This window comes from Dama dama, chromosome 10 (assembly GCF_033118175.1).
Source record: "Dama dama isolate Ldn47 chromosome 10, ASM3311817v1, whole genome shotgun sequence".
Classification (NCBI taxonomy): Eukaryota; Metazoa; Chordata; class Mammalia; order Artiodactyla; family Cervidae; genus Dama; species Dama dama.
The window spans coordinates 26,827,835-26,849,374 of record NC_083690.1 but is presented as its reverse complement, the minus strand read 5'-3'; the positions used below and the strand labels follow the sequence as shown (position 1 = coordinate 26,849,374).

Here is a 21,540-nt window from a genome sequence, read left to right as displayed (position 1 = left end):
AGTAGGTTCTATTATGGTCCTTAGTTGGGGGCGCTTGAACCACAGAGAGGTTAGGAAATCTGCCTAGATTCGCACACTAATGAGTGAGGGAGCTGGGATTAGAATAAAAAAGTCCAATCTGAAGTTTGCTCTAAGCCTGGCTCTAAAACCTTGCAGTTGAGGTAATGGATATCTTAATTAGCTTGACTGTAATCCTCTCAATCCTGTCACAATGTAGATTAAAATATCAAGTTGTGTACCTTAAAGACAGAATTATTTATTTGATGATTATATCTCAATAAAGCTTAAAAGAAGTTAAAAAAAAAAAAAAAAAACACACCAAACAAACCTTGCAGGTCATCAGCATCACATTGGCGCTTTAAAAAGTAAACTCCTGACCCTGTGCTTCTAATTCCATAGGTGCGGGGTGTGATGCGGAAACAATGGCAATAGTGACAGATTTTATTTTCTTGGGCTCCAAAATTACTGCAGATGGTGACTGCAGCTATGAAATTAAAAGATGCTCACTCCTTGGAAGAAAAGCTATGACCAACCTAGACAGCATATTAAAAAGCAGAGACATTACTTTGCTGACAAAGGTCCATCTAGTCAAAGCTATGGTTTTTCTAGTAGTCATGTATGGATGTGAGAGTTGGACCATAAAGAAAGCTGAATGCTGAAGAATTGATGCTTTGGATCTCTGGTGTTGGAGAAGACTCTTGAGAGTCCCTTGGACAGCAAGGAAATCCAACCAGTCAATCTTAAAGGAAATCAGTCCTGAATATTCATTGGAAGGATTGATGCTGAAGCTGAAGCTCCAATACTTTGGCCACCTGATATGAAGAACTGACTCACTGGAAAAGACCCTGATGCTGGGAAAGATTGAAGGCAGGAGGAGAAGGGGACAACAGAGGATGAGATGGTTGGACGGCATCACCGACTCGATGGACATGAGTTTGAACAAGCTCCGGGAGTTGGTGATGGACAGGGAAGTCTGGCGTGCCGCAGTCCCTGGGGTCGCAAAGAGTCGGACACGACTGAGCGACTGTACTTACTGAAGCGCTGTAGGATCCGGGAATCTCTAGAACGCGTGTTTGGCCAAAATTACTTCAGGGCCTGCGTGGCGCAAGGGCCACTGGGACTTGTAGTCACACAGTATAGTCCGTCGGCGACTCCCGGAAGTGACGCAAAGTCCCGCCTTCTCGCCGCGTTTCCGCTGCTTAGGTTAAGCCGTGTGACTTGGGAGCTCAGCTGCTGCGTATCTTGTGAGCCTCGTGCTTCGGAAAAGGGGAGCAGGGTTAGCGTATGTGTGGGGACGGTAAGGGTGGGGGTCTGGAGATGGCGGCCTCGTCCCCTTCTCGGAGCCCGTGACTTTGGGTCTCTCCCACAGGTCCGGCCGCAGCCGCTCAGCGCCGTCGCCATGTCGCGGTTTTTTACGACGGGTTCGGACAGCGAGTCTGAGTCGTCCCTGTCCGGGGAGGAGCTCGTCACCAAACCTGTCGGGGGTAACTACGGCAAACAGTGAGTGAGGGCCTAGGCCATGGGGACCACTCTGGGTAGGCGGGGCGGAGCTTGCAGGGTTCAGCAGGGTGTGGAAGGCCGCGTATACGCGAAAGGAAAGGGGAATGGAAGTGGGGGCGGTGAGAGCGGGTTCTAAGGATGTTGAGAGTTTAAGGGTCTGAAACAGTGTTGGGTGGAGGGGGAGGAGATCGTAACGCTTAGGATGCTGTGAGTTGTGGGAATCCTCCCACCAGGCAAAGGATAGAGTCACGAGAAGAGATTTCGCACTGGCTAAATCTGTTGCATCAGTAAGAAATCCCTAATATTTGCTCCATGTTTCGGAGTTCCTTGATGTGATTCTGAGGTCCTTAAACATCTATTAGTATTTTCCTGTTGTTGTTTAGTCGCTATGTCCTGTCGGGACTCTCTTTGCCACCCCATGGACTGTAGCCCACTGGGCTCCTCTTGTCCATGGGATTCTCCAGGCAGGAATACTGGAGTGGGTTGCCATTTCCTTCTCCAGGGATCTTCCCACCCCAGGGATGGAACCTGCATCTCCTGCGTTAGCAGGCGGATTCTTTACCTCTGAACCACCAGAGAATCCCCCTCTTGTTGTTTATCTCCATTTAAATACTCTTCTCCCATCTCTGCAAATGAGAGATTTTCTCCCTTGGAAACATTGAAATTTGTTCCTCAAAGTAACGTCGTACATGCCACCTTCGTTATTTTTGTCATATACCCGTGCTTGAGAATATATATACATTACCACTTCAGAGTCTTGTTTCAGAATAAAAGTCATTTTTAAAGATGAAGAAAAAGAGTCTATATTCATACAAATATAGTTTCATATCTGTGTCACAAGTGGAAAATCACATTACTTGTTATAAAATAGGAAATAATTGGAAAAGTTAATAAGGTGGAAAGAAAAGAGATACTGTTATCAGTTGAATTCTGTCTGTGGTCTGATTTTTAATTATTAAAGAAAAATAACTAGAAATGGAGGTGTCAAAGCCATTGAGGCTCTTTCCTTGTCCTCTCACGCTGTGGGAAACATTGCTTTCCAGGTCCTAGTTCGGCTACCACCTTTTCCATTCATTCTAGGTGGTAAAGTACCTTTTCTCTTGACTTTTAGTAATTCTTAGTGACCTGTGTCTTCAAGTAATTTTTTTGACACAGTAAATAAGCACCTTCGTTTGTTTATGTTTGAGGATGGAGACAGTCATCCTCATCCTTGTATGAGTTACAACATTTGACAAACACCCTCACTTGAAGTAAGCTAAAAAAATTTAGTTCTATATGATGAGGCAATGAAGAGGAAGAGTAAAACAGGATGGGTGTGGTAGGAATGGGCCTAAGTTATTCAGTTCCACCTGCCCTGTTGGAGGAGGAAAAGAGAGATCATTTGGAAAGAGTGGAGTTAGGAACAGAAGTTAATAGACTCTGTTCATTTCAAATAGGCCATTGTTGCTGAGTGAGGATGAAGAAGATACCAAGAGAGTTGTCCGAAGTGCCAAGGATAAAAGGTGAAGCCATGGGGAGGCTGGGTAATGGGGAGTCTCTGGGGCAGTGTTGGGTTTTCTGGTTGGTGATGGTGGGCACGTCCAATGTGGTATTGGGCTCTCAAACCAGGTTTGAGGAACTGACCAACCTTATCCGGACCATCCGTAATGCCATGAAGATTCGGGATGTCACCAAGTGCCTGGAAGAGTTTGAGCTCCTGGGAAAAGCATATGGGAAGGCTAAGAGCATTGTGGACAAGGAAGGTGTCCCCCGGTTCTACATCCGGATCCTAGCTGACCTGGAGGACTATCTTAATGAGGTGTGATTCCTATGGTTGCTGGGGGATCCAGAAGGGGACTGTGGACCTGGAACTGTGCCTTAACCCATATCCAGAGATCATGTCTCCTCTTGAGTTGTTTGCCAGATACTCAGTGTTTCCCAGAACATAAGAAATAGGGGGGATGAAGCCAGGAGAGGGACTTTTTTAGGCTAAGAGTTTTAATCATACTTATTCTTGTATTACTTTTTTACTTGTGGTTTTGTACTTTTTGTAGTGATACATACATAAAGGGTCTTTAAGCAACATAAGTTAACATGTGCAGTTATTAAGTAATACAGATGTATATAGATAGCAAGACTCAACAAGGTGAAGCCTGAAGTTGAGAGAAGATTACTTAATTTCAGATCTCCATTCTCTTTTTCTTCCCTGTTCTTTCTTTCAGCTATGGGAAGATAAAGAAGGGAAGAAGAAGATGAACAAGAATAATGCCAAGGCCCTGAGCACTCTGCGCCAGAAGATCCGAAAATACAACCGAGATTTTGAGTCTCATATTACAAATTACAAGCAGGTGGGGGTGCTAGAGGGAGACTTTTTAAACTGTGAGGACAGTGACCCCCATGACCGAGACAAAGCATTTGTACATCTGAAGTGTGTGACTGGGGAACGGATCGTGATGACAGCTCTGTGGAGTGGAGAGGGTGGGATGGAGTAGTGGCTGGCAGGCATCTTTAATTTTCTCATTTCCCTCTGTCAAGAACCCTGAGCAGTCTGCAGATGAAGATGCTGAGAAGAATGAGGAGGATTCAGAAGGTGAGTCAGAAAACCCTTAATTGCAACTGGTTAGGAGGTCAAAAGGGCTTTCCTAGTGGCTTAGCAGTAAAGAATCTTCCTGCAGTGCAGGAGATGCGGGTTCAATGCGTGGGTTGGGAAGATCCACTGGAGAAGGAAATGGCAACCAACTCTAGACTTCGTGCCTGGGAAATCCCATGGACAGAGGAACCTGCCTGGTCAGCAAAAGTCTAATGCGATTGAGCGCAAAGCACAAGGAGATCTAAAATTTGGGGTTTCCTTGGTTTGTTTTCTTGGTTGCCATTCACCTCTTCACTATTCTGGTTTTTTCCTCTCTCCCCTTCCCTACCAGGCTCTTCAGATGAGGATGAGGATGACGACGGAGTCACTGCTGCAGCTTTTCTAAAGAAGAAATCAGAAGCCCCTTCTGGGGAGAGTCGAAAGTTCCTCAAAAAGGAGGTTAGAGCCAGGGTTACACTATGGGGTGGTTTGCTTGCTGTGGACCTTGCTTGGGTCTCTGGGGAGAAGAATAGACTCATAGGGCCTAGAGTTGGGAGGGGTGGGGATTAGCCGAGTATGGTCTTGGAACAGGTTTCCTCTTCGATTAGAGCACAGGGTGACTTGGAATCAGGACAACTAGATTCTGGTCCCAGCTCTGCCTCTAGGGAGCTGTGTGTCCCTGGAGCAAGTCACCACTTCTCTCTGGGTCTTGGTGGTCCAGTCCAGCTCTTACTGTCCTGATTCAACCACTCATTCTGCTCCTAAGAATCTTTTAGAACACAGGTCGGCAGGGAGAGCAGAGACACCACCAGTCAGTCTTCCCATTGTCTTTCTTCTGATCTTCTTTTCTTTTAAGGATGAAGATGAGGACTCAGAAGATTCAGAAGATTCAGAAGCTTGGGATACAAGTTCCACGTCTTCTGATTCAGACTCAGAAGAGGAAGAAGGGAAACAGACTGTGCTGGCCTCAAGATTCCTTAAAAAGTAAGAAAAGTATTGGTACTTCAGGCTACAGGGGAAAGGACAGGAAGCCTTTAAAGTCGTCTTGAAAGTTGTTACTCCTTCTCTGGAGTCCCATTTATTTATTTTCCATTTCAGTTTTAATTTTTATTTATTTTTACATTGAAACATGTTTTATTGAAGTATAGTTGCTATATAGTATATAAGTTACAGGTGTACAATACAGTGATTCTTTTTTTTTTTTTTTTTTTTAATCTATTTATTTTTGGCTGCCCTGGGTCTTTGTTGCTGCTCATGTGCTTTCGCTAGTTCTGGCAAGCAGGGTCTGCTCTCTGGTTGCAGTGTGTGGGCTTCTGATTGCAATGACTTCTCTTCTAAGACTTATACTCCCTTTATAATAGAGTATAAAATATTTGCTCTTGTCCTGGTGTTACACAGTATGTAGCTTATTTTATACCTGGGCAGCAGAGGATGAGATGGTTAGATAGCATCACCAACTCAGTGGAATTTCAGCAAACTCCAGGAAATAGTGGAGGACAGGGGAACCTGGCATGCTACAGTCCTTGGGGTCGCAAAGAGTCAGACATAGTGACTCCGCCACAAAAACAAAGTAGTTTGTACCTTTTATTCCTCTGCCCCTATATTGCCTCTCCCCCTGTGAAGTCCTTTTAGGTTGTAGAGGCCAACAGAGGGATCTCAGTCAAATATATTAATTGGCTGAGGTTATGAAGCTGATGTGTCCTGCAGATGAATTTGAAGCCGCCAGTGTCCAGATGTTTAACCGCAGCAATGCTCACTGCCTGTGGACTGTTTTATCTTTCTTTGATGCTGATTGTTGTTTACTTGCTAAGTCATGTCCAACTCTTTTGCGACCCTATGGACTGTAGCCTGCCAGGCTTCTCTGCCCATGGGGATTCTCCAGGCAAGAATACTAGGGTGGGTTGCCATTTTCTTCTCCAGAGATCGAACTTGTGTCTCCTGCTTGGCAGGCAGATTCTTTACCTCTGGACTACCAGGGAAGCCCCTGAATAACTCTGTAATATTGGATAAACTATTTGACATTTCCAGTCTTCAGTTTTCTTATTTGTAAAATGGGGTGGTACCTGACCCTGTCTTAAGGATGCTTGCAAGAATACAGCAGAGTGATATACCCCCACAGCCCAGGATTGGGGTTGGTGAGTCCTCAGTGATGGTTGCTTCTCTTGTCCCTCTTCCTGAGAACTTAGTATACAGCATGTAGACTGCAGCAAGCCTTCCTGAATTTTACTAGTACTGTCACAGAATGGGAGCGGAGTCTGATTTGAATTCTGGTCTTAGCCCGTTCTACTTTAGTTGCTGTCAACTTGAGTGAGTCACTTAACCTTCTTTGATCTTTCTCCTTCGAATTCAGGGTGATAGCTATCCCTGTGTAGTCTACAAGAGTCAAGTATCAAACCCAGTGATAACTGGCAGAAATACTGATGCTCTAAGGGTTGCTTTTCTGCTTTCAAAAGTTGGAGTTTAGTTGTTTCAGGTGTTAGGGAGTTCTGTGACATTACAAGGGTTTAGACATAGCCATTTTACTGAGAAACGTTTTTCATTGTGTGCTCCAGGGAGCAACTGTGGTCATGTTCAGGGAGTATGGTGTATCTCTGTGGGTTTTTTAAATTCCCAACACTTCTGACTCCAATATGTGTCAGTTTTTTCCTCATACCAGTTAGTTCTCCAACTCTCTGGACACCAAATGGGTTTTCAGTACTCACTTCAGTTCTGGCACTAACTCCCCAAAGTTAGCACAGACCCCACAAGACTGCCACCACTTTAGATGCCAGTTGTTAAGTCCCAAGTTTGAGTACTTCTGGCCAACCAGTTCTAAATTCAGAGAGTTCTCACAACCCCTTCCTCAGGTTCAGTAATTTGCTAGATCAACCCACAGGAACTCAGGAAAGCTCTTTACTTAACTGTTGTTTTTGTTTGTTCAGTCGCTAAGTCTTGTCTGACTCTTTGCAGCCTCATGGACTGCAGCTCTCCAGTCTTCCCCGTCCTCTACTATCTCCGGAGTTTGCTCAAGTTCATGTTCATTGAGTTGGTGATGGTATTCAACCGTCTCATCCTCGGCTGCCCTCTTTTCCTTTTGCCTTCAGTCTTTCCCAGCATCAAGGTCTTTACTTACTGTTACCTGCTTGTTATAAAGGATACAACTCAGAAACTGCTAAATGGAAGCACTGCATAGGGCAGGATATGGGAGAAGGGGCGTGGAACTTTGATGTCCTCTCTGAGTGCACCATCTTCCTAGCACCAGCCAGGAACGCCTCCATCCAGACTGTCATGTAGGGATTTTTATGGAGGCATCATTATGTGACCATGATTGCTTAAATGGTTGACCATTAATCATGGGCTTCATTGCCAGTCCCTCTCCTGTTCCCCAGTGGTCAGAAGGTGGGGCTGTAAGTTCAACCCTCTGATCATGCCTGGATCTTTCTGGCAACCAGCCCCAATCCTGAAACCTTTCTCGAAGCCTGCCAAAGCCTCATTAGAATGAAAGATGATCCTGTTGCTTGGGAAACCCCAAGGGATTTAGGAGCTCTGTGCCAGGAACTGAGGACAAAGACCAAATAAATATTTCTTATTATACCACAGTATCATATTCCCTTCTCAGAGGATTTACAACCATGCATCAGTTAAGCAAATTTGATCTGCTTAACTTTGTTTTATTAAGCATCTCTTAAGTTCGCTTTACCGTGAAACTCATCTTTTATGCCTGTTGACATCCTATAGAACTGTCACCCGTATTATTGGTTCATAGCTTTTGTATTTCCTTTATGGGCCTGTCTTTCAGTAATTGGGTATTGACGTCTCCACTGTTTGGGCCAGTGTGCTGCACAAAGGCACACAGGAGTCAAGTTGGACTGAGGAGACAAGTTGGACTCTAAAGTTAAACTTAGGATATCACAAGAAAAGAAAGCTACAAACCAGTATCTTTCATGAAATTTAGATTTAAAAATCCTCAACGAAAACCAAGAGAGGTTTGACTTTCCAAATTATTTTTCAGAATAACTATTTTTAAGATTGTGAAGTGAAAGTGGCTCAGTCGTATCCATCTCTTTGCAACCCCAAGGACTATACAGTCCATGGAATTCTTCAGGCCAGAATACTGGAGTGGTAGCCTTTCCCTTCTCCAGCGAATCTTCCTGACCCAGGAATAGAACCAGGGTCTCCTGCTTTGCAGGTGGATTCTTTACCAACTGAGCTATAGGGAAGCCCCACCCCCCCCCTTTTTTTTTAAAGATTAATCCTGTCTTTATTAATTTTTCGCTTTAGAGATTACCCTTGATAGATTTTTTTTTAAACCTTTGAAAGTTTACTTTGTATACCTAACCTCACCCAGACTCCCCCTCCCCCCAAAAAAATTTAAGATTAGGTTTATTTAAAATTTCAGTGTCAGTGGTTGGGTTAATTGTGGGATCCTTAAAGGCCTTATTGACATTAAGAGCTTTTGGTTTTGTAGTGTTAAAGGATAATTCAGATACACTGCTTTTACTTGTATAATGAGGTAGACCAATTTTTAAGATTGATTTCCAAGCCAGGACAAAAAGAGAATTTGTATAAGAAAAAGGAACAAAGAAGGGAAGAACCACAGACAGCGGTGGGAATATTGAATTTTGTTTGCACATTTGTGTGTGTGTAAACTCATTAGCTATCTAAGCCAGCGAGCGTTGATTTCAATTCTTAGTGGATTATCTAGAAACATGACAGGCTGTCCCCTATAATATCTGCCAGCATCCTTTTTCAACATCTCCATATTAAGCCAGTCTATACCCTTTCCCTCAAAAGAATTTCTCAGCTTTCATCTTTTGGTCAAAACAAGCACATAAACAGGTTTAATCTCAAGAGCTTCAGTCTCTTTGATGTAATAAGGGTAATAACGTTGGTCTAGCAACATTAAAGCACCTGGATATTAGGTAGTGGGTTTGGGCAGAAAACATGAGGACCATCACAGATAGAATACACATTCAGGATCTTTAGTCTAATTTTCTAATCAGGCTCAGTCTCTCTAGGAGAATGTCATTAAGAATCAGTTGAGTGAACTTTTAATCAAGAGGCTGTTTTCTTAATTGATTTTTTTCCCAAAATATTTATCCAGGTACAATAAGTTGTTATTTATGGCACATCTTTATTTAGTAACCTTGACTGACCAGTATTTGAAGTCAGTTTTGTTTTGGATTAATTCTTTTTCTTTTTTAAAAATTTTTAGCTGAGACACGTGGCTTGGGGGATCTTAGTTCCTCAGCCAGGGATCAAACCCGTGCACTTTATAGTATAAGCTCAGAGTCCTAACCGCTGGATTGTCAGGGAATTCCCTATTTAGGGTTAATTCTTACTTAAGGAATTTGTTAGTTGGGGGCTAAAATGTTAAATTATTTGTTATTTTGGACCATACTGGAGGTAAATTATAAATCACATGTTTGTGTTTTTGAATCTGTAGTTGGGGTAGAAATTCTTCAGTGCAAACTGAGGAAATCTAGTATGTGTATGTCTAGGGGCTCTAGATAAGAGTTGTGGTAAAGAGGGTGTGGAATGGTCCTTTTCAGTGTAGTTTTGCTGTTGTTCATTTGCTAAGTCATGTTCTACTCCTTGCAACCGCATGGACGGCAGCACGCCAGGCTCCCCATTCTGCATTATCTCCCAGCATTTGCTCAAATTCATGTCCATTGAGTCGATGTTGCTGTCTAACCATATCAGTTTCTTAGCTGTGTATTTAGTTAGAGGTGTATCTGGTAATGTCCTAGAAAAGTAGCTTGTATGTGTTGAGTATATACCTGAGTGCAGAAATGTTAGATTTCTGATCATTGCTAACAAGATTTGAATATACCAAGGTATACTCTGTCATAGGGGAGAGGTCAAGTCAAATTTTAGGTCTTTCAGTTAGAATTTCAAAGGGTGAGAGTTCATCATGTTTTTGATGTGTAAATCACAGTATCTTGAGGATTTAGAGTAAAACTTTAGGCCAAGGAAGATTAAATTCTTCCTTTATTTTTAAATAGCATTAAGTCCTGGGCTTCCCACGTGGCCCATTGTGGTAAAGAATCTCCCTGTCAATGCAGGAGATGTAAGAGACGTGGGTTCTCTGGAAGATCCCCTGGAGGAGGGCGTGGCAACCCATCCCAGTATTCTTGCCCGGAGAATGCCAGAGACAGAGGAGCCTGGTGGGCTGTGGTCCGTAGGGTCACAAAGAGTTGGACACGACTGAAGTGGCAGCACTCGGGCACATACGCGGGTCCTTTGATCTCAGAGCTTTGGATTTGGGTGATGCAGACCCGACAGTTTCAGCTTAATGAACATGCTTTGCATATTTGCAAAGGATTTTACCTATGAAATGAATTTTTATCATAGAGAAGATTGCAGTAGTACAGAAGGAAAACCAGTAAGCTTTTATTTAGAGTGAAGGCACAGGGAGTTGTGGTGGTCAGATGGTTGGGATTTAGCACCCTGACTGCCATGGCCCAGGTTCAGTGCCTGCTGGGGAACCGTGATACCACAAGCAGTGCAGCATGGCGGGAGGAAAAAAACAACTTAATGGCATAATTTTTTTAGTGTGATATGGTAACAGACCTAACAGATCGGTTAGTAGCCTGACAGATGGAGCTACTTAGTAGTCCTTACTCTGGTGATGGTTATAGTTAACCATAGGTCATTGTTGTAGAGTGTAACTTGGACCCAGGTTTAGGTGGAGAAAAAGAAGTATGTGGGAGGGAAATGCCTCAGAGGTGGAGGGGGCTGATCTTTCATCTTCTCCTGGGTCTCTTGGCAGGGCCCCCACCACAGAGGAGGACAAGAAGGCGGCTGAGAAGAAACGGGAGGACAAAGCCAAGAAGAAGCACGACAGGAAATCCAGGCGCCCAGATGAGGAGGAGGAAGACAATGAGGGTGGCGAGTGGGAGAGAGTCCGAGGTGGAGTGCCCCTCGTTAAGGTGAGGATTTTAGAACTAAAATGAGCGGGGAACCAGTCTGAGAGAGCATATGGGTGCTGTCCAGGTCGAATTTGGGAGAAAAGTTAAGGCAGCCTGCTCATGATAAAGTATGTTATCTAGGAGAAGCCAAAAATGTTTGCCAAGGGAACCGAGATCACCCACGCTGTTGTCATCAAGAAACTGAATGAGATCCTACAGGCACGAGGCAAGAAAGGAACTGATCGGTAAGATTCATGGGCCTGGGCTTTGTGATGACAGGGTGAAAGCTCATTTTCTCCTGAGATGACGGAGGTGGAGGTTGGTGGGGAAATGGTGCTCTTTGGGGAAGATCTGTGTGTGGCTACAGTAGAAGGAATGAAGTAGTTGGAGTACTCCTGGTCCATTGTCTGCTAGTTGCATTCCCTTGGACCTTAAATTAGCCACTTAACCTTTGGGGGCTTTCCCGATTTGTAAAGTGGGAGTAATGCTCACCTTCTTTAGTTGTTCCATGACTAAAGAGGATGTAGTTTGCATTATTCCTATTTCTCTTTGAAATTTATGAAGGAGAAGCAAGTGTACAGGTGGTAAGGTTGGGGGTGGGTGTTGGAAATAAGGTTGCCTTGCTTGTTTGAAGAGGACAAGATGAGGCTTTTTAATGTGTCTCCTCCTCCTCACCCAATTCTCTCCCCTCTACAGTGCAGCCCAGATTGAGCTGCTGCAGCTGCTGGTTCAGATTGCCTCTGAAAACAACCTAGGAGAGGGCGTCATCGTCAAGATCAAGTTCAACATCATTGCCTCTCTTTATGACTACAACCCCAACCTGGCCACATACATGAAGGTAAGAGCGATACTGAGCATCCCAGGGTGGAGCTGATGGGTCGTGGGAAGGGGCCTCATGTCTCAGGACTCAGTGGCTGAGGAAGGCCCCTGGATTCCTGGGGAAAGGTGCTTTGGAGGCATCTGTTCATTCCACATGCACACCTTGACTGCTTTCTTTTGGCAGCCTGAGATGTGGCAGAAGTGTCTGGACTGCATCAATGAGCTGATGGACATCCTGTTTGCAAACCCTAACATCTTTGTCGGAGAGAACATTCTGGAAGAGAGTGAGAACCTGCATAATGCAGACCAGGTAAGGAGGGGATTTGGCAGCTAACTGGAGGCGTGTTTTGTCTGCTTTGGGAAGGCCCTTTGGAGACAGAAGGATTGAAGGCTGAGACTGGAATCTGGACTAATTTATTTCCTCTTTTGCCTTCTCTTCAGCCACTGCGTGTTCGTGGCTGCATCTTAACTCTGGTGGAACGAATGGATGAAGAATTTACCAAAATAATGCAGAACACTGATCCTCACTCCCAAGGTGAGCCTGAGCAGGCGTGGGCATCAGTGGAAAGGAGAGTACAGGGGTTAAAGCGAAGAATTGTACATAGAGTGTTTGGGAAGCCAGCCCTTCCTTACCCCAGCATTCACACCACACCGATATCTTTAAGATACCAGACCCCACTCCCACAGCTTGTGATTCAATAGGTCTGGGTGAGGCCTCACATGTTGTATTTCTAACATGTTCCTAAGTGGTGATGCTATCTGCCACTTTGAAAACCATTGGGGTATGATCTCTGTTGATTTGACTTGTTTGGTTTGGATGCCTTAGGCTCTAGGATGGAGAAATACAGGACATTTACATAGTAAAATGTGAGTGTCCACCTATGCCCACCAAGTAAATAGTGTAACTATGAATGAGAAAGCCTATGGCTTTCATGCTCATGAAGCTTACATTTCGGTGCTAAAGAAAGGCAGTTTTACCAAAAAAAAAAAAAAAATGATGGTTTTCCCTGGTGGTTCAGTGGCTAAGACTCCACACTCTCAGTGTAGGGGTTCTGGGTTTAAATGGTCGGGGAACTAGATTCCACATGCTGCACCTAAGACCCAGAACAGCCCAATAAATAAATTTTTAAAATGAACCAGTCAGTTATAGATAATATAAAAATTCAGATCAGGGCCTGTAATAGAGGATGACCCAGGTGGTGGCCGGCTTGAAATAATGCTTGAAGAAAGCATCTGTAGGTAGGACCCCTTTGAGGGGTGAGCCGAATGCGGAGGGCGAGGAGTTCATCGGGAGGAGTTAGCAGAAGAGAGTGCCTGACAGAAGGCTTGGAAAGTGAGCTTAACATGTCCCAGGAGAGGATGGTATTTTGAGCGCACAATGGGTGCACTTTTCTGATGGGTACAGAAAACACAGGGAGAGGTCATTGGGTTGATGAGGGACGTATGGTTGGGGAGGCCTGGGTGCCTGGCTAAGCAGAGGGTGGGTGCTCTCCGTGCCAGAGTACGTGGAGCACCTGAAGGATGAGGCCCAGGTGTGTGCCATCATTGAGCGTGTGCAGCGCTACCTGGAGGAGAAGGGCACCACTGAGGAGATCTGCCGCATCTACCTGAGGCGCATTCTCCACACCTACTACAAGTTTGATTACAAGGCTCATCAGCGGCAGCTTACCCCGCCTGAGGGCTCCTCAAAGGTGAGTGCTCGGCTGCGACACCCAAGGGCAGGGGCTGTGTCCGTTGGTTCTGCACGTCTGTTGGGACTTGATGGCAGATCTCCTGTTGCCTGGGGATTGTCTGATGGAGCAGAGACGGAAACCCGGAGGGACTCGGATGAGGCAGGATGGAGTCTTGTCTTTGGTTGCTGAAGCCAGAGCCATTTAGAACCATTATCTTTGCCATATCTCCTCCTCCAACAATATCTCCCCACCCCATCCCTCCAGTCTGAGCAAGATCAGGCCGAAAATGAGGGTGAGGACTCAGCTGTGCTAATGGAGAGACTGTGCAAGTACATCTATGCCAAGGACCGCACAGACCGAATCCGCACGTGTGCCATCCTCTGCCATATCTACCATCATGCCCTGCACTCCCGCTGGTACCAGGCCCGGGACCTCATGCTCATGAGCCACTTGCAGGACAACATTCAGCATGCAGACCCACCAGTCCAGGTAAGATGGCAAGGAGGCACTCTGGCCCTGGGAAGACCAGGCTGGGCCCCTGTCTTCTCTCTCTGTTCAGGCAGGATGGCTCAGTTGGATTAGCCTCTTGTCTGGCTGATGCAGATACAGGGAGACACTTGGTTCTTCCCAGGTGTCAGCATTCTCTGGTTCTCCTGCATGGGGCTTCCTAGGTGGCACAGTGGTAAAGAGTCCACATGCCAATGCAGGAGAAAAGGGTTTGATCCCTGGGTTGGGGAGATCCCATCAAGAAGGAAATGGCAACCCACTCTAGTATTTTTGCCTGGAGAATCCATTGGACAAAGGAGCCTGGAGGGCTGCCGTCCATAGGGTTGCAAAGAGTAGGAAACAACTTAGCAGCTGAACAACTTTGTCAATATTTAGTGTTGTTGGTCTTTTCAGTTTTGGCCACAGTAGTTGTTATCTAATGGCATCTCATATCAGTTTGTATATCCCTGATAACTGTTGAAATTGACTACTTTTTAAGGTTTATTGGCCTTTTATATTTCTTTCATAAAATGTCTCGTCAACTCCTCCACCCCTTTTTTAGAAAGATTGTTTACCTTATTGAGTTGTAGGAAATCTATATATATCCTGGAGATTAGTCCTTTCTCAGATAAATGTTTTCCAGATATTTTCTCCAGTCTGTGGTTTTCCTGTTCACTTTTTTAACCATGTGTTTTAAATGTATGTAGTCAAAATATCAGTTTTTTTCACTTACGGTTATTATTTTGGGAGTTCTGTGTAAAGAAACCTTTGCTTACTTGCAATTCATAAAGATCTTTTTTTATCTTTTGGAAGTTCTTATGGTTTTAGCTTTCACATTTAGAGCTATGATTTTTGCAAATGGTGTGAAGTCAGGGTCAGACTGTATTCTTTCCCCATTGTATTGCTTTGGTGCCTTTGGAAAACCATATGAAAAACTACATGACCTTTTAAGTGTATTTTTGGGCTCTTTATTCTATTCCATTTCTTCATTTTTTTGTCTTTCCTTATGCCAGTCCCATACTGTCTTGATTGCTGTTCTTTTAGAGTAAGTCTTTGATGTCAAGCCATATGACTCCTCTGACTTTCTTTTTTTTAAAGCATGCTTTGAATGTTCTGTGACATTGCATTTCCACATAAGCTTCAGAATCAGCTTGTCGATTTGCAAAAGTACCTGCTGAGATTATATTGAATCTGTAAATCAATTTTGGGAGAATGAACACCTTAACAAGTTTGAACCTTTCAATCTGACATGTTATCTCTTCATTTAATTTGTACAACTTGTCTGCAGTGTCTTGTGGTTTTCACTGCAGAGATATTACACATCCTTTAAAAATTTATTCCTGAGAATTATGATTTTTGATGCTTTTATAAATGTAATTTTTAATTTAATTAAACTTTTTAGTTTGGCTGTATGACTTGTGGAATCTCAGTTCCCCAACCAAGGATTAAATCTGGGCCATGGCAGTGTATACTGGACCACCAGGAAACTCCTCTTAATTTCATTTTTTCATTGTTATCTACAGGTATTTAAAAACAGTTACTTTTTTTTTTACATTTGGCCTTGGATCCTGCCATTTTGCTAAATTCGCTTTTAGTCTAGCCCTCTATATTCAAGGATTCAACCAACTGCAGATTGAAGACATTGTGGGAGGGAAATCCAGAAAGTTCCAAAAAACCAGAATTTGCCTTAACTGGTAATATTTACAAAGCACTTACATTGTATTAGTTGTTATAAATAATCTAGAGATGATTTAAATTATTTGGGAGGATGTACCATATATATGGATTTCCCAGATGGCTCAGTAATAAAGAATCGTCTTGCCAGTGTAGGAGACACAGGTTCAGTCCCTTGGTCGGGCAGATCCCCTGGAGGAGGAAATGACAACCCACTCCAGTATTTTTGCCTGAAAAAAATTCCATGGACAGAGGAGCCTGGCGGGCTGTAGTCCATAGAGTTGCAAAGAATCAGACAACTGAGATCACACCCACTATAAATATACAAATACTCTGTCATTTCACGTAAGAGACTTGAGCATCTGCAGGTTTTGGTGTCTGGGGGGGATCCAGGAACCATCCCCCATGGACACTGAGGGGCAACAGTATTGGGTCTAGTATTTTATAGATCACTTAAGACTTTTCACTGAATTATGTTTTCTGCACACAGGAACAGTTTTACTACTGTACCAGTCTTTATGACTTCTTTGTTTTTAATTTCTCTTTTACCATATTATAATTGTTCAAATCTCTAATACTTAGGGCTGAATAGAAGTGAGAGCAGCCATCTTGGCTTGTTCCCAGTCTTAGCAAGGAAGCAGTGAACATCTCACCGTTTAAAATAATGTTAGCTGTAGTATTTTTGTAGATAGACATTCTCAGATTGATGAAGTTCTCTTCTGGCCCTAGTTGGCTGGGAATTTTTGTCCTTAATAGGTGTTGAATTTTGTTAAAATCTTTTCCTGTATCTATTGAAATAATGCATAGTTATTTCACCATTATTCTGTTTATATGGTGAATAACCATGATTTTAGGTTTTTATACCAGCCTTTCTTTCCTGAGATATATCCTTCTTGGTCTTGCTATATTACCTCTTTCATATATTGCTGGATTCTGCTTGCTAGTGTTTTTTAAGGCGCTTTGTATTTAAGTTCATGACTGATATTGATGTTTATATTTTTGTTGGTCTCTCCCCTCTACCAAAATCTGTACTTATACTGCCTACAGTATAAGTTATCTTAATTATTGACAAGTCCATATTTTCAATTGCCTAGGCCAGAAACCTTGAGAGTCATCCTTGATTCTTGTTTTTTTTCTCATATTCCACATCTGATTCCCCAAGCATTTGTGTTGAAAATCCATATCTGATCACTTATTATGACTTCCACTCCTGCCCTCTGGTCTAAGACACTGTTAGCTTTCTGGTCTCTCTGCTTCTGCCCTTACATCTCCTCAGGCTGTCATTAATACAGAGCCAGGGTAATCCTGTTAATAAAGTCAAATTATGTCACTTTATTTACTCAGAACTTTCCTGTAGTTTATCATCTTAAAATCCTTAACATGGTTCACAAGATCCTGTACTTGCCCTGTTTCTGATCACATCTTTTACCAGTTGTAGCCATATGGAACTCCTTGTTCCTTGGATGTGTCTGGCATAGTTCTTCCACAGGGCCTTTGCACTTACTTTTCCTTTTTTCTAAAATATTCTTTCCCCAGATATTTGCATGACTTGCTCTTTTTCTGTTAGGTCTTTATTTTTAAACATCACCTTCAAAATGAGGCCTTCCCTAGTTATCCTACATAAAATTGCGAGTTCCCACCTCTGCTACCACTGCACAGACTCCCTTCTTTTTTTTTTTTTTACAAACTCCCTTCTTAACTCCTCTGCTTTATTTTTCTCCTTAGCATGAATCACCACCTGTGTATTATGGCTATTTTGTCCTCCACACCCCTATTTCTAGAGCGTAGACTCCATGGAAGGGGAGGACTTGGTCTGTTTTGCTGTCTGTCCTAGCCTACAGCATAGTCCTTGATGTCTGTTGGATGTGTGACGATTGCCTGTGGCCATCACCTCTGAGTGCATCGCCCTTCACTCCTAGATCCTGTACAACCGCACCATGGTGCAGCTGGGCATCTGTGCCTTCCGCCAAGGCCTGACCAAGGATGCGCACAACGCCCTGCTGGACATCCAGTCAAGCGGCCGGGCCAAGGAGCTTCTGGGCCAGGGTCTGCTGCTGCGCAGCCTGCAGGAGCGCAACCAGGAGCAGGAGAAGGTGGAGCGGCGCCGGCAGGTGCCCTTCCACCTGCACATAAATCTGGAACTGCTGGAATGTGTTTACCTGGTGTCGGCCATGCTCCTGGAGATCCCCTACATGGCCGCCCACGAGAGTGATGCCCGCCGACGCATGATCAGCAAGCAGTTCCATCACCAGCTGCGGGTGGGCGAGCGGCAGCCCTTGCTGGGTGAGTGGGGGGCTCTGGTGCAGCGGCAGACTCTGCGCGTTTGCTCCTTCACTACTTGTGATCAGAGGGTTAAGAGACGCTAAAGGGAGTAACTTTCCCACAGGATGGTTTAAACTTTCTGTGACCTGATTCCAACAATATTTTTAAATTAGTGTAAACTTACATAGTACTTCCTGGTGCTAGATGTTTTATAAATAATAATTTTTTTCATTAGTAATAACCATATGATGTAGATACTATTATGACCCCGTTTTTCCTGATTAAGAAACCAAGGCACAAAAGTTAAGTGACTTTACCCAGGGTAAACACAGCTGATATGTGTCTCTCTGACATTTTCTTCTTTTATGCATATTTTTCAGCTAATTAACTAGACCCAGGGCATTACGAGTCTAGCATTGGCTGCTTTGATTACTTTGAAAGATCCAGTCACTCAGTACAGAGGTTTTTGCGATTTCACTGGGAAAAGAATTTGAATTGCATCCTTCCTGTGAGGCTGGTGCATGGAAGGACTTGGTGAATGAGCCAGGCTCACTGCCCACAGCCACGTCCCCTTACACATTTGCCCTCTGCCGACTGTGTGTGTGGTCATGTTAAGTGCATGTGCACTTGAGGCAAATTTTGTTTGGGCTCTGTAGTGGTGCTTTGCTTTTTTTCTAATTGGAAAATTTCCAGTGAAAATCTGTATGTCCAGCATCTCTTAGGGCTTCTTGGTTCGTTCCCCACTTCTCTCTACTATTGCCTGCAGTGAAACCAAAAGTAGAGGACAATTAAGATGTTAGATTTTTTTTTAGGTCAGTGAATCTTGTAAGAATCTGATGAAATCTATGGACCCTTTCCTAGGAAAAGGTACATAAGGGTGCACACAGCAATTTGGCAACATTTTCAGGGAACTGACCAATCCCCTGAGGCATGTCATGGACTGATTTAGTCTAAATAAATTTATTCTGATACTAAGTGACTTGTACAGTCACATGGCTACTTAACCGAGAGCAGGGAGAGTCTCAGTCTGGCTGTTGGCTCTCCTGGCCTGGGTTCCTCCTTAAACAGTGCTTGTGGGTACAGGAGCCCTTGTCCCAAGTCTCCCTAGTTCCTGCCTCATTCCCAACCTTTCAGGCCCCCCTGAGTCCATGCGGGAACATGTGGTCGCTGCCTCCAAGGCCATGAAGATGGGCGACTGGAAGACCTGCCACAGTTTTATCATCAATGAGAAGATGAACGGCAAAGTGTGGGACCTTTTCCCAGAGGCCGACAAAGTCAGAACCATGCTGGTTAGGTGAGCCGAGAGTGAGATCCTGGTGGGGAGAGAAGACAAAACCAGTTGGTCTTCTCTCTGACAATCTCCCCCTTTTCTTCCTTCTCCCCACAGGAAGATCCAGGAAGAGTCGCTGCGGACCTACCTGTTCACCTATAGCAGTGTCTACGACTCCATCAGGTAGGATGGGCCCTGGGAAGGCACAGGAGCCCCGGGTTGTGGTGACAGTTTCTCATCGCTCCCCGCTCTGGGTCTTCTTTCTCCCCAGCATGGAGACGCTGTCCGACATGTTTGAGCTGGACCTGCCAACGGTACACTCCATCATCAGCAAGATGATCATTAACGAGGAGTTGATGGTGAGGGCCAGGGGTGGCGCCAGGGCAGGTGGTGTCATGGAGAGTCCAGCATGGAGGAGACTGATCTGACCCTCGCTCTGCCTCCCTCCTGTCAGGCCTCCCTGGACCAGCCGACACAGACTGTGGTGATGCACCGCACGGAGCCCACTGCCCAGCAGAACCTGGCCCTGCAGCTGGCTGAGAAGCTGGGCAGCCTAGTGGAGAACAACGAGCGGGTCTTTGACCACAAGCAGGGTACCTATGGTGGCTACTTCCGAGGTGAGCGCTCCCACCCCCTGTTCGCTCTCAGGATCTTGGCCCCCTTCCTGCCCCTCCACTGGCTCTCACCACTTCCCCTCCCCATCTCTCTCCTGCAGACCAGAAAGACGGCTACCGGAAAAATGAGGGCTACATGCGCCGGGGTGGCTACCGCCAGCAGCAGTCTCAGACGGCCTACTGATGACCTGACTTTTGTCCCCAATGCCCTAGACCATTCACCCTTTAGGTCCAACCACACTGCATTAAAGGTCTGTCATTAAAAGTCTGTTTAGAGTTATTGTAGTTCCTGTGTGTCCGCATGTTGCCAGAGGTGTGTGGGTTGCATTTATTTGCTAATTATGTTTCTAAGTTTCTGTCACATGACAGGCACAGGGGTTGAGATTCAGGGTATACTTGGGCATATTCCTGACTTCATGAGCTTACTGCTGTTTGACAGTTGGCAGAAAATTGTGAAAACATGATAAGTTATAACAGGGTTTAGTTTTTTTTTTTTAAGGTGGTGGAAGTATTGAATAGGATGTGACTATGGGCCATAAAGGGGCTTCCCTGGTGGCTCAGACGGTAAAGAATCTGCCTGCGATGCAGGAGACCTGGGTTCGATCCCTGGGTTGGGAAGATCCCATGGAGGAGGGCATGGCAACCCACTCCATAATTCTTGCCTGGAGAATCTCCTTGGACAGAGAAGCCTGGCAGGCTACAGTTCGTGGGGTCACAAAGAGTCAGACACGACTGAGCAGCTAAGCACAGCACAGCACAATGAGGCATAAACGGCAGGGGCAGCATAATGGAGGCAATAGTAATGGACATTTCAGGTAGATGGGTGGTGGTTCACAAGGCAGGGAAGTGGGAGAGTTAGTCTAAATCTGTGTGGGGATAAATGTAATAGGCCTGTTAGCAATTTAGTCTTTGTGTTCAGAAATAAAGAAGAGCCGGGATGCAGAGTGGGCTTTATAATGAGGTTGGTTTTATAAATGTGGAGTTGGAGGTGCCTTTGGGACCTAAAGCAGTTGGAGGTTAAGTGTTTACAATGCATATTAATCAGACTATAGGCTAAGGTTGCTATAACAAAGGGACTCCAAAACAGTGATTCAAACAAAATACTTTACAGTCCAGCGATAACCCTACTTTATAGTTGGGGAACTGACATTAAGTGATTTGTTGGAGATCACATAACAAGGAAATGAGGTAGATAGATGCACAATGAGGCAACTTGACTCTGTGATCCTAGCCCTTAACCTCTGTACTTAGTGGTACTTACATTTCTGGGATGGGCAGCATAGAGGAGGAGAGAGCTAATGACTGAACTCTCAAGATGGGAGTGGTAGGTGAAAGGGAAGCCAGGGAGATTTGTGGCCACAGAGGTAGCAGAACCAGGGGAGAAAGGGTGAGAGAAAGGCTGAAGAGTTATCTCTATAGACAAGGCTGTCCTGTGCTAAATTTGGCCAGCTTAGCACCCTTGGGCAGAAGGTAGAGCCGTTGTGTTGTCCATTTCCAGGAGGTAACTTCCATTTTCCAGTCTAGAACAGCGTTGTCAAAGCTTTTTCTGTCTGGAGCTAGATGGTAGATATTTTAAACTTTGTAGGCCCTATATGATCTGTCACATACACCTTTTTTCTTTTGAGCAACTGTTCAAACGTATAAAATCCATTTTTGGCTAACTTCAAAAAACAGTCCATGGACCAGGTTTGTCCCAATACCTGTCCTACAAAGTGATTGGTGCCTCTTGGAATTGTACCACATGGCATTATTGGCAGAGGCCTAGAATACGTTCCACATGGTTTTGCCTCAGCCTTACCCTTGT

General features: G+C 44.6%; 1 protein-coding gene across 3 annotated transcripts; it reads left to right on the top strand.

Annotated features, from left to right (window-relative positions):
- The first annotated feature begins 1,173 nt into the window (after positions 1-1,173).
- Positions 1,174-20,004, top strand: LOC133063577 (eukaryotic translation initiation factor 3 subunit C). Of its 3 annotated transcripts, none has more exons than XM_061153118.1 (21): positions 1,174-1,282; positions 1,370-1,500; positions 2,937-3,002; positions 3,109-3,298; positions 3,702-3,827; positions 4,015-4,069; positions 4,401-4,507; positions 4,905-5,032; positions 10,800-10,959; positions 11,080-11,183; positions 11,635-11,776; positions 11,942-12,067; positions 12,199-12,292; positions 13,258-13,448; positions 13,695-13,919; positions 17,510-17,873; positions 18,987-19,146; positions 19,240-19,305; positions 19,394-19,481; positions 19,577-19,739; positions 19,838-20,004. In XM_061153118.1, the coding sequence occupies exons 2-21, from the start codon at positions 1,400-1,402 to the stop codon at positions 19,918-19,920; spliced, it is 2,739 nt and encodes a 912-aa protein (XP_061009101.1). In that variant the 5' UTR covers positions 1,174-1,282; positions 1,370-1,399; the 3' UTR covers positions 19,921-20,004. The 3 variants fall into 3 exon arrangements, with proteins under 3 accessions (XP_061009101.1, XP_061009103.1, XP_061009104.1); XM_061153120.1 differs by having other exon boundaries at positions 1,176-1,276; XM_061153121.1 differs by having other exon boundaries at positions 1,185-1,244.
- The last annotated feature ends 1,536 nt before the right edge of the window (positions 20,005-21,540 follow it).

What these genes read in the sequence shown, in the direction of transcription:
- LOC133063577 (XM_061153118.1), top strand. Translation starts at nt 1,400, where the DNA reads ATGTCGCGGTTTTTTACGACGGGTTCGGACAGCGAGTCTGAGTCGTCC. An exon ending in ACCTGGCCACATACATGAAG is followed by an intron (nt 11,777 to 11,941) that starts GTAAGAGCGATA and finishes TTCTTTTGGCAG; the next exon opens with CCTGAGATGTGGCAGAAGTG. An exon ending in CACTGATCCTCACTCCCAAG is followed by an intron (nt 12,293 to 13,257) that starts GTGAGCCTGAGC and finishes TCTCCGTGCCAG; the next exon opens with AGTACGTGGAGCACCTGAAG.